The following is a 12,209-nucleotide window of genomic DNA, read 5'->3' as shown; positions in this document are numbered from 1 at the left end:
AGCTCTGTTTCCCTGCGGACGTCTCTTTGGCTTGATGTAAAGGCTTAATTTAGAGATGATGAGTCTATGATCAGTCCAACAGTCAGCACTCGGCATGGCCTTAATCACCCTTACATCCTGTCTGTCTTTCCTCCGCACGATGACATAATCAATGAGATGCCAGTGCTTGGAGCGTAGATGCATCCAGGACGTCTTTTTGCAAGTGGGCAGGCGGAAGATAGTATTGGTAATGATCAGATCATGAGTCACACATGTCTTCAGGAGTAGTAGGCCATTGCTGTTACATTTGCCGATTCCATTTTTTCCAATGACGCCATCCCAGGCAGAGTGATCAGATCCTACTCTTGCGTTAAAATCGCCAAGTAGAATCAGCCTGTCGGTATGCTTCATGGATGAGAGTAGGGCATCAAGATCTTCATAAAACTTGTCCTTTACTTCATCCGGATTCGTCATTGTGGGTGCGTAAGCGCTGATTAGTATAGCTTGCTTTCCTCTCGGTAGTGGAAGATGCAGTGTCATGAGTCGGTCGTTCACACCCTTGGGAAGACTGGCAAATTTGCGGACAAGTTGATTCTTAACCGCAAAGCCAACTCCAGATTCACGACGTTCGTCACTGCTACGTCCACACCAGAAGAATGTGTAACCACCCCCTATTTCTGTGAGCTGACCTTCGTTGGCTAGACGAGTTTCACACAGGGCCGCAATATCGATGTTAAATCTTGCGAGCTCTCTAGCGACCAGGGCTGTTCTTCTTTCTGGTCGATCTGCTGAGGGGTTATCTTGAAGTGTGTGTACGTTCCATGTACCAATAATGAGTGGTGTCACCTTGCGGTTTGTTATTTGAAGTTTTGTTATTCGACCGCATAAGATGGGATCCCCTCCAGCCGCGATAAGCTGGCCAGGGTTCTGTGAAGCAAACAATGTTTAGGACACCTTTTCTAGCCCCTTCCTCTTGCTACGGAGTCAGAGCCAGAATGCTTCAGCAGGCGAGCAAGGCGACCATTAGACCTGAGGCTTCAGCTGCAGGTCCTGCCACAGCTCTCCCAGCGCAGCACACCTGCACACCCCCGCCCATCGCGCCAGGAGCCCATCGCATACGGACAATGAAATTGGGAAGACTCAGAAGTTGGAGATGATAAGATGAGGAGAAGTGCTGAGAGAGCTGAGGACTCTCTCTCTCTCTCTCCCAGCACCCATTCTCCAATGGACAAGAAAGAGTCGTCGAGGTGGTTGAAGGGGCATCTTTCACGACTTACAGGTGCTCTTAGCGTGCTCACACGCTCCTAGCGTACCGCTTCGCAGCAGAAACCGTCCCTTTGAGTCTTGGTCCTCATCCTCTACCGCTTTCTCTTCTCGTCCATCCGAGTCTCTGTCTCACTCTGTCGGATCAGACAAAGCCCTATCTCAGACAAAGCCCTATCTCACGCCCTCAACCTGGTTTAGCCAGCCTGTTGTGCTTGCCTGGGTGTGGTGGTGCAGCTGCTGCGTGCTACAGCTACTGGTGACACAGGTGAGCAGGTGTGACAGGTGGGGACCAAAAGGTGACGAGGAAAGGACAAAGACACGACATGCCCCTACACCCCCCAGACCTACCCCCCCCTACAACACCCACACCACACTATGGGTGGTATATAGCACCACTCACTATCTAGAGGACTCAGGGAGGCTAGCTTTTATCAAACTTTAGACTCTTCACTTTGTTTTCAGACTCTGTTTTGTTTACTCAGTATTAGCACAGCCTCATAATGATAAATGTAGCACCATATGCAACACACAAACTATCTTAACTAATAATAGAGAAAACAACAAAACAAAGGGAAAAAGACAAAAAAACTGTAAAACTAAATTTGAGGCCAGCATGGCAGCATGCATATCCTACTCTTACTTATACTCTATCGAGGCTAACATTTCACCAATTGCCCCGTATATGGAGTTTTAATTAATGTCTGCATTCCTGATACTGATACCTGATTTGCTTGCTTTCTTCTTTGCTTAAAGGTACACAAAGCATTTCTTTAATCCTTTCTATTTTTACAATATAATTCATTCTATTTTCACACTTTCTTCCCCAATGTGATTTTTCCCAGACAGACTCTGTCTTATCCATTCCATCCCTTCTTATTTCTTTACAGTCTATCTCATCTTTATTTTTTTTTCTGTCTTTTCATATCTATATCTATACTACACTACTGACTCACCAAGGTCCACCAAGGTTTTATATATCTATAACTTCCTTCACTTACCAGTAACTCTAGTTCCTCTTTTTTTGTTTTTTTCCTTGTGCTTTGGTGTGTACACAATCTTAATTTGCTTGCTGTTTTTTCACACACATTTCTTACCCGATTAGGCCCAGACATTGTACCACCACCTACCACCATGGCTGCCTTCTTCCTTTTTTTTTTTTTTTTTTTCATGTTAAAAATCAGCATGGAGATTACCCTGACATCTCCCCCCCACCCCCCCCCATCCCCTAGTTAAGCTCTCTTAATCAGTTGTGCCAGCATCCATCCTAGAAGTCTGTTTCCCTCCCTACTCAAGTGAAGTCCATCCCAAGAGAACAGTCCTCTGTCCATGAATGACTCCCAGTGGCCATACATCCCATAGCTCTCCTTATAGCACCACTGCCTGATCCATCTGTTGATCATCATAATCTTGTCACACCTTTGTTGCCCTTCTCTAAGAACAGGCAGAATCCCACTGAAGATCACCTGGGCCTTGATTTTCTTAAGCGTCTTCCCCAGCGAGAATCTAGCTGTATCATTCGTTCCCACATGAAGGACAATCAGTGGATTCTTTCGCTCCCATTAGGATCCTCTTCAGCCTCAGGTCCACATCTCGTATCTTAGCACCTGGCAGACAGCACACCCTTCTGTTCTCTGGATCAGCTCTGGTTACAGGCCTGTCTATTCTTCTCAGTAAGGAGTCTCAATCACGTAGACTTGCCTTTTCCTGGTGATGGTGTGATTCTCCAGTCTATCCTCGTTCCCTCTGGCTGCAAGTCCTCTCAATTCCTATTCACCCTTGCAATCCTCCGCAATCCATCCCATATCCTCCTGGGGCTCATGTTTGGTGTCATTATCTCCATTGACTCTTCCCCTCTTCTTATAGGACTAGCTTCTGTTCTCTTCTTCCTTGCCCTCTCACCTTCAGCGACCACCTGCTGTGTCCCTTCTTCATTTTCCAACTCCGCAAACCTGTTCCTGAGCTCTATTTCTCCTTCACTAGTCCGTCTTTTCCTCTGCCTCATTCTCTTAGTCACGTGCTTCTACTGTCCACTTTCCTCACCCTGCAGTCTCCCCTCAGAGCTTTTTGGTCCTTCTTCCATCTGCAAGTCTGAGCTTTTTCCATTCAGACTTCTCATGTCTTTGCTCCATCATCCACTCGAACCCCCTTCTAAACTCAACCAGAGTTTCCACCTGCATCTCCAATCCTCGGATCTTTTCTTCCATCAGCTCTATCAGGCGGCACTTCATGCAGATGAAACTCTTATCAGGTACCCCCTCCAGGATCGTGTACATGCCGCAGCTTCCACATCTTCATTGTGTCTTCCACTGCTTGGGTCACTACTACTGCTGCCTCTGTATCTGTCATAGACTTCTCACCTAAATCCTGTATACCGGTATCTGGGAAACACAGACCAAACCAAAACACCACCACCCACAGCAAAACAAAACCCCAACAAGCACCAAAACACTGCACACTCCCTTCACTAGCCTGTCTGATCCTCTGCCTGCCTCTCTTAGTCTTCCCCCAAACTCCCCTATTTACAGCTCTGTTTGCTGCCTTGTTGAGGAGGGTGGCTGCAGCTTTGGATATCCAACTGGAAGAGGTAAAATAAAAATCACACAGGCTTGTGGACATTTAGCCTCTTCGGGACCCTCTTGGGTAGCTCTCCCTGTTAATGAGGCAATTCTGGCTCTTGTCAGGGCATTATGATAGACTGTGTCTTCCCTTCCTCCCACTTCAAAAAGGGTGAAGAACAGTCCCTTCACAAGGGTTTGAACATTTTTGTAACCATCCTCTTCCAGGCTCCCTGGAACTCTCTGCTGCTAATGAAAAAGAGAGACAGAGACACCAGGGCTCAATGCCAAAAGGGAAAGAAGCAAAGAAACTGGACCTATTCTGAAGGAAGTTTTATTCTATGGGAGGTTTACAGTTTAGAATCATGAACCAGCAGGCTCTGTTGGATCAGTACGAATTTAGCCTGTGGTATAATGAGGAATTTAAGGACAGGCTTTCGGATGAGGTAAAGCAGGAGTTCACTGCTATGATAGAGGAGGGCAATTTAGATGCCAGAACAGCTTGCAGGCAAGTCTAGATGTGGCAGACTCTGCTGCTCGAGCTATGGTTTCTGCCATCACTATGTGGCATTCCTCTTGGCTGCAGTTGTCATGTCTTCTCCCAGAGATGCAACAAACCCTCCAAGACCTCCCATTTGAAGGCCTCTCGCTTTTTTAAAAAAAGACTGATGAGAGACTACATAGTCTTAAGGATTCAAGAGCAACCCTTAAGTTTCTGGGGATTTATACACTAATGACAAAAAGTAAACAGTTCTGCCTGCAGAAGACCCAGTGGTTTCCGCCTTTCATGTCTCATACCCAGGACCTGTTCAGGAATAGGGGCAGAAGTTACAAGAGGCATCTTCCTCCTCCTTCGTCTTCTGTAGCTGCCAGTTCATCTAGGTAAACTGGGTCCTCTAAACAAACGTTTTGAACTGTTTGTTAAGAGCAGTCAACCACTACCCAGAATATCTTTTTCCACCCCAATATTTGCCAACCCTCGGTCCCTCTTCCTAAGTGCTTGGTCCCGCATTATCATGGATCACTGGGTCCTAAGCACGGTGGAACTGGGATACACCCTTTAATTTGTTTCTGTTCCTCCTTCCCATCCCCCCTTCCCCATCTGACTTCAGGGACCACTGTCATGAGAATGTTCTACTTCAGGAAGTCCAGTCTCTCCTTCTCATGGGGGCCACAGAGGAAGTTCCCATGTTGCTCAAAGGCAAGGATTTTAGTCCTGATTCTTCATAATCCTGAAGCAAAGAGGGGTCTCAGACCTATTTTAAATCTAAAACTGCTAGCCAAGATCCTAAAGAAAATAAAATTCTGGATGGTCACTCTAGCTTCTATTATCCCTTCCCTAGATCCCGGTAACTGGTATGCTGCTCTCGACTTAAGACCCTTATTTTCACGTGGCAGTTCCCTAGAACCACTGAAAATTCCTCAGATTTGTGGTCAATGGATCCCACTGACAATTCACAGTATTTCCCTATGGCCTGTCAGTAGTTCCTGACGTGTTCAACGAAGTGCATGACTGTGGTAGCAGCATTACTGCAAAAGTCAGGAGTCTTACCTAGACAACTGGCTTGTAAGAAGCTAGTCCAGGTCTCAGGTACTATCCAGCATGGCAACTATACAGTCCACCTTTGACACACAGGCTCCTAATCAATACGCAGAAATCTACCCTGACTCCTGTACAAAGAATAGAATTTATTGGAGCAGTCCAGGACTCTACAAAGGCCAGGTCTTTCCTGCTAAAGCTGAGATTCCAAGCAATGGAGGTTGTTGCTGTAGCTCTAAAGGTACATCCTGTCACTACATTACGAAACTGCATCAAACTTCTAAGGCATATGCCAGTGTGCATTTGTGTGGTGCAGCATGCCAGAATGCACTTCAGGAAGTTACAAGGCTGGCTAGCTGTGGTGTAGTCATCAGCCTGCCATCATATAGAAATGGTGATTCAAGTACTATTCAGGTCTTGTTCTCCCTGGACTGGTAGGTAGAACCTCCAGGGGGTTGTGTGAGAATTCCCTTTGCGTCTCCAGAATAGGCAATCACCCTAGTCACAGATGCATCAAATTTAGATTGGGGGAGCTCACTTAGGACCCCTTTCAGATGCAAGATCTTTGGTCTTTCCAAAATCCAAAGTGCCTATGCATATTAGGGACCGTTGGGCCATCCATTTGGCTTGCATAGCATTTCTTCCATATGTCCAAGGTCATAATTTGTTGGTGTTCACCAACAACACAACAGTTATGTAACCAAACAAGGCGGAGCCCAGTCCACAGAAGTTATGCCAAGAGACACTTCTGCTTTGGAATTTTCGCACTGCCAGTTTTATCAGCCTTAAAGCTTCTCATCTTCTAGGAATTCAGAATACTCTTGCAGATCATTTAACCAGGTAATTCACAAATCACTATCAGTGTTCTCTTCATCCAGAAGTATCCAGGTCCATTTTCCAGCTGTGGAGGACTCCTCATGTCAGCAAAAAAAGCAAACAAAAAAGTAATCTTTTTTTTTTTTTGTTCCCAAGCAGGCAACAACCCAGGTTCATTGACAGATACCTTCCTCCTACCCTGGTTGAAGGGCAAGGTTTTGTCTGAAGTCAAACAAGTCCGTTCTCGCCATATACTAATAGCCCCAGCACGGGCCAATCAGCATTGGGTTTTGATGCTAACAGCTCTATCAGTAAGATTTCCACTGTCACTTTTGCAGGATGCAGATGTGATTTCCCAGGACCACGGCCTCCTACTTAATCCCTCCTGAATGCCCTCCACCTGACAGCATGGATGCTTTATGGCTTACACCCTTGGAAGGAGGTTGCTCTAAGGGAGTACAGAAAGTTCTTCTAAATAGAGAAAGCCTTCAACTAGAACTGCTTACCTTCCTAAATAGACAAGATTCTCCATTTGGTCCACACAGAGAGGGGTTCCCTGGCTCTAGCTCCTTTTCATCAGATAATGGATTATTGTTTCGGAAGCAATAAGGGTTAGCTGTTAGTTCCATAAGAGTCCACCTTGCAGCTATCTCAACTTTCCACCCTCCCGTGGATAACTGCTCGCTTTTTTCAAACCTTATGTCCATCAGGGTTCTGAAGGGTTTGGACAGATTATATACACAGGTATACAGCCTCCCCCACACCATGAAATTTAAATTTAGTTCTATCAAAGTTGATGGGTCTTCCCTTTGAGCAGCTGGAAATCTAGTCTCTATAACACCTTTCTATCAAGGTGGCTTTCTTGATTGCTGTTACCTCAGCTAGGAGAGTAGGGGAACTGTGAGACTTGGTATTAGAACCTCTTCACAGGATTTTTTTTAGAGACAAAGTACTCTTTCAACTTCATCCAAAGTTCCTGACTCAAGTGGTTTCCAGTTTCCACATTAACCAAGCAATTTATTTACTGATTTTCTTTCCAAAGTCTCATTCTTGTAAAAATTGAGAAAACCTTTGTACTCTAGATCAGTGCTTCTCAAAGCCAGTCCGCAGCTTCTTCAGGGAAAACTCCGGGCAGTCTGGGCCAGTTTGTTTACCTGCCGCGTCCGCAGATTCGTCCGATCATGGTTCCCACTGGCCATGGTTCACCGCCCCAGACCAATGGGGGCTGCGGGAAGGGCGGCCAGCACATCCCTCGGCCCACGCCACTTCCTGCAGCTCCCATTGGCCTGGGACGGCGAACCATGGCCAGTGGGAGCCGCGATCGGCCAAACCTGCGGACGCGGCAGGTAAACAAACCGGCTTGGACCGCCAAGGGCTTTCCCTGAACAAGCGGTGGACCGACTTTGAGAAGCACTGCTCTAGATGTTAGAAAAGCTTTAGTTTTTTACCTGGATCAGACTAAGCCAGTTAAGTCTTTATCAAGACTTTTCATTGCAGTTTTGGACAGAATAAAGGGTCATCTAGTATTCACCCAAATCTTCCTGGATTTCCAGCTGTATTCATCTATGCTACTGAAAGGCTGGTATTTCACCCAAAGTAGAGTGTTGGTTCATTTGACAAGATCTCAGGCCTTGAAAGCTACCTTTCTGGCTCATCCTGGATGTTTGTAAGGCCGCCACCTTGTCATTGATCCATATGTTTGCCTCGCACTATGCCCTCTCTCTCATCAGTCTAGAGATGATGCCAGATTTGGACAGGTGGTCCTACAATTCCTGTTCGAGTAGATTCCAAGCCCACCTCCGGTTTGAATTGCTTGTGAGTCACCTACAGTGGATGGATATGTGAAGTCATTTGAAGAAGAAGAAACAGTGACTAACCCTTTTCTGTATCTGTTGTTCTTTGATATGTGTTGCATATGTCCATTCCACAACCCGCCCTCCTTCCTTTCTGTTTCCTGTAAGAAGGAACTATGGGGGGTTGGGAGCGGCTTCTCCCTTTATACCTGCATGCAATGGCATGAGGCAACAGAGGGCACTCACACCACACCAACAGGTACTGCGGAGGGAAAAATCTGATAATTGTGCACAAGGTGTGTATGCACCTACAGTCGAATGGATATGTGCAACACAACTTGAGGAACAACAGTTACAGAAAGAAGTTGGTGACTGTTTTTTGCTTGTGCACAGATGTTAGCATTTTTTAAAAAGTTTGCATATGTGTTTGCACCTGTAAAGTGAGGGCTGTGTATGTGCATGTGCAATATTTACAGAAATATATGTGAAAGCTAGGCTGAAGCTTGCCCCTAAAGGTGAATTTCCCTTTAAAGGAAAAATAAATGGGTGTGTCCTCCCCTCATCCTTTTTTAATTTTGTTCTTTTCCATATATTTAGACGGCTTGAAAGTGTTTTAATTATAATAAGTGAAAATTCTGGGTTTGGTTTTGTTTTTTTAACATCAGTAATTCTGATCATGTTTGTCATGGAAGACTCTATGCTGCCTGTAGAACTAAGCAGTGGAGAGGAGGAGGGATTTTTACTTTAAAAGTCTGATTTTTTTCTTTTGTTTTTGTTATTATCATTAACTTAATTCAAATGACTACCATTCTGGATAAAGGATGTATCTGTTAAATAGCTAACACCTCCAGTCCCTGAAATTAAAGTGTGAAGGTTTAAAGCTTTATAGTTAAGATACTGGACTGGGACTCGAGATTAGCCACAGACTTCCTGGGTTACTTTGGGCAAGTACCTGAGGGGTAGATTCCAACAACCGTATTCATACTTGGGCTACATCCAGAGTAACGTATCACTAATTGAATTCAATGGGGCTAACCACAGATTAAGGGTGTCGGAATGTAGCCGTATATCTCTTTGTGCCTCTGTTCCTCATCCGTAAAAGGGGAATAATACATTGTTTGTTTAGATTATAGGCTCTTGGGGCAGGGAGTCCTGGTGTGCATGTGTGTGCGTGGCCCATAGCACAATGGGGCCCTGATCTAGGCTGGGGCCTCTCGTGATTTTGCAACACAAATAAATAATAGCAGAAAGCCCAGTTTTAAAAAAACCTTTCCAAGTTATGTTTTAGGAACATATATCTAAATTTTGTATTGTTATTCTTTTACTTTTTTAATATAATTGTCATTTTCTGCTTCTCTTAGAATGTTCAGACAGTACATTCTTGGCTAGCTGGAGGGGCCACCTCTGTAACTCTTGACACTGAACTTGCTGACCATGTCATAGCTTGGGCCTCATCTACACTAAAGAGAGCAATCCAGGACAACTTGGAAGGTCCAAAAGAACATTTTCAAAGATATGGTAAGTGAGCTAAGACTGCGTTTTGTATGAGAATGTTAGTACTTGAAGTTAATTTTGTGAAATAATTAGCCTACTTTTATGTACATGCATTGTGGTTTCAATGTGATTATTTCCTTACAGTTGAAAGGTATGGTTGGCTTGTAGATGGTACAGCAGACACACGAATAGAGACCTTTGAAGCAGAAGAACACAGTTTTGATGAATATACTGATGTAAGTTTAAATTATACATTTTATGCATAATTTTTCTTTGCAATAATTAAGAAAATAGAGAAAAATAGGTGTACAGCCGTTAAGCTCACAAAAACATATTGAGTATCCACAAGTGGATTTTTTTTCCCGAATAAATATGGTAATCAGAATAAAGTATTATTTTTAAAGCTTTTTAAAGAATTTATAAATCTTATTAATAGATCTAAATATTTTAAAGAATGTTTCTGCAATTTAACATGTGTACATGTCATTTTGAAGTTTATAGATGAGTTCCTCAGCCTTGCTAAGGAAATCATGAGTATGCCACTACTAGCTCATTTCCCTATGGTACGTTTGGACTGTGATGATTTGAAACAGGGTTTGACTGATAAAGCAAAAAGCTTTGCAAATATACTAATGGAGAGAATAGTTGCTAATCACATAGCGGAAAATGAAAAGTGAGTATACTTTCTTGCTATAAACTACCACTTTCTTGGAAAGGAATATTATTTAACATAGTTGCATTTCTGTTGTATAGGCATTGTATAAATATATACAGTACTTTACTCCCTTGATTATGCATATGCAAAACTCCTGGTTAACTGAATGCCAGTAGTATCTCAGGGGAGTTGCATTGTCTGGTATCTCTTTACTGCACTTCAGGCCCTAACTCCAGCAAGAGCACAACCTTTCTATCAGAGTTAGCAGGCTTTGGGAAAACTACCTGGCAAGAGATCTACTTCACTGCATTCTTGGCTTCCCAAGTGCAGGTCCGGCTCCAGGCACCAGCCCAGCAAGCAGCTGCTTGGGGCGGCTAACGATGAGGGGTGGCACGTCCGGGTCTTCGGCAACAATTTGGCGGTGAGTCCCTCACTCCCTCTGGGCGAAGGACCAACCGCTGAATTGCCACCAAAGACTGAAGTGGCGGTGGTAGAGCTGCAGATCGCGATCACGGCTTTTTTTTTTTTTTTTCCTTTTTGCTGCTTGGGGCGGCAAAACCCTGGAGCCAGTCCTGCCCAAGTGTAAAGTGCCAGAATTGGCCAGAGGAAGGGACTTCTAGATTTCTTGAAGCTCTGTATACATGAGAGACATCTATAGATTATCTATATATGTCAGGGATGAACTGTTAAGAAATAAATAAAAATGTATGATGGCATGATAAAATTCTCAAATACTATTCAAAATTTATGATGCCATGTCAAAAGAATGACAAAATGGGGTTACATTCTTATAATGCAAAGCAGACCATTTGTGTGTATGTGTGAGAGAGAGAGAAAGTGTGTTTGTGTGTGTGTGTGAGAGAGAGAATGAATAATATATGGCCCTAATACTGTGCTTAAGTTTCAATGTATTTATTTAAAAAAAAAAAAAGAAAAAAAAATCTGCAACAACTATATAACAAATATTTTAAGAGTTACTAGAAAGGTAAAAGTAAAGGACTTATATGACTCTTACAGCTAATTGACCAAATTCACTGTCTCATTGAAATCACGGATTACACCAGAGATGGACTTGGCCCAGTGTTTTTAAAGAGATAATTGGAACAATAGTTCCAGGAATGCTTGGTAACTGTCATACACATATTGCTGGTATGGCTCAGCTAGAAACCAAGTTAAACAAAATCTTAAACTTTGACATGATTTTACAGAATTTGCAAGGAATTTGAAACAATGAAAGAGCGTGCATTAAAAGTTCCTGAGACCACAGAAGAAATGATGGAAATGATAGCTTATGTAGAAAAGGCAAAAACCACAGGTATTCAGGAACTGCTCATAAAAATCAAGGTAAATGTCTATATTTCTTTTGGCTTAAATCCTTCTCCAAACAAGCAGTCATGTACACTGGGGAGTTTCTGTGGAGCTGGGGATCAAAAATCTCCTGTAACAATGGAGCTGCTCCTCAGTTGCTATTCCAGCTACCAGGGAATGTCCTCCATACTTTTTGAAAAAAACAATGAGGAGTCTTTGTGGCACCTTAGAGACTAACAAATGTATTTGGGCATAAGCTTTCAAGGGCTAGAACCCACTTCATCAGATGCATGAAGTGAAAAATACAGGAGCAGGTATAGATACATGAAAGGATGGGGGTTGCTTTACTAAGTGTGAGGTCAATCTAACGAGATAAATCAATTAACAGCAGGATACCAAGGGAGGAAAAATAACTCCCTTGTAAGAGAGTGGCCCATTACAGACAATTGACAAGAAGGTGTGAGTAACAGTAGGGAGAAATTAGTATTGGGGAAATTAAGTTTAGGTTTTGTAATGACCCAACCACTCCCAGTCTTTATTCAGGCCTAATCTTTTTGAGTTCCCGTCACATGTGGGAAAATTCCCCTCACATTCTGACTGTGTGCAATGGCAAGTCCGCTGTCCCTGACCTGTATCTTTGCTACATAGCATGTTTTTATAGGTGTTTAGGCATTGTCTAAATATACAGTAGACTGTACCGCTGATTAACCAAAAGTTCTGGTTAACTGAAGCTTAAGGACACCATGCAGATCTGGGATCCATGGCAACACAAGATGAATGCTTCCTCTCTGTGAACTTTATAC

General features: G+C 43.6%; 1 protein-coding gene across 3 annotated transcripts in view; it reads left to right on the top strand.

Moving 5' to 3' along the window:
- The window catches only part of DNAH12 (dynein axonemal heavy chain 12), a 179,587-nt gene that overhangs the window by 32,053 nt on the left and 135,325 nt on the right, over window positions 1–12,209 (top strand). For all 3 annotated transcript variants that reach the window (XM_039481288.1, XM_039481289.1, XM_039481290.1), the window contains 4 exons: window positions 9,311–9,467; window positions 9,588–9,679; window positions 9,938–10,116; window positions 11,307–11,442. In XM_039481288.1, the coding sequence (XP_039337222.1) occupies window positions 9,311–9,467; window positions 9,588–9,679; window positions 9,938–10,116; window positions 11,307–11,442 (564 nt within the window). The remainder of the gene's footprint in view (window positions 1–9,310; window positions 9,468–9,587; window positions 9,680–9,937; window positions 10,117–11,306; window positions 11,443–12,209) is intronic.

The sequence above is a fragment of the Mauremys reevesii genome, linkage group 7 (genome assembly GCF_016161935.1).
Source record: "Mauremys reevesii isolate NIE-2019 linkage group 7, ASM1616193v1, whole genome shotgun sequence".
NCBI lineage: Eukaryota > Metazoa > Chordata > Testudines > Geoemydidae > Mauremys > Mauremys reevesii.
This window is presented reverse-complemented; position numbering and strand designations above follow the sequence as displayed.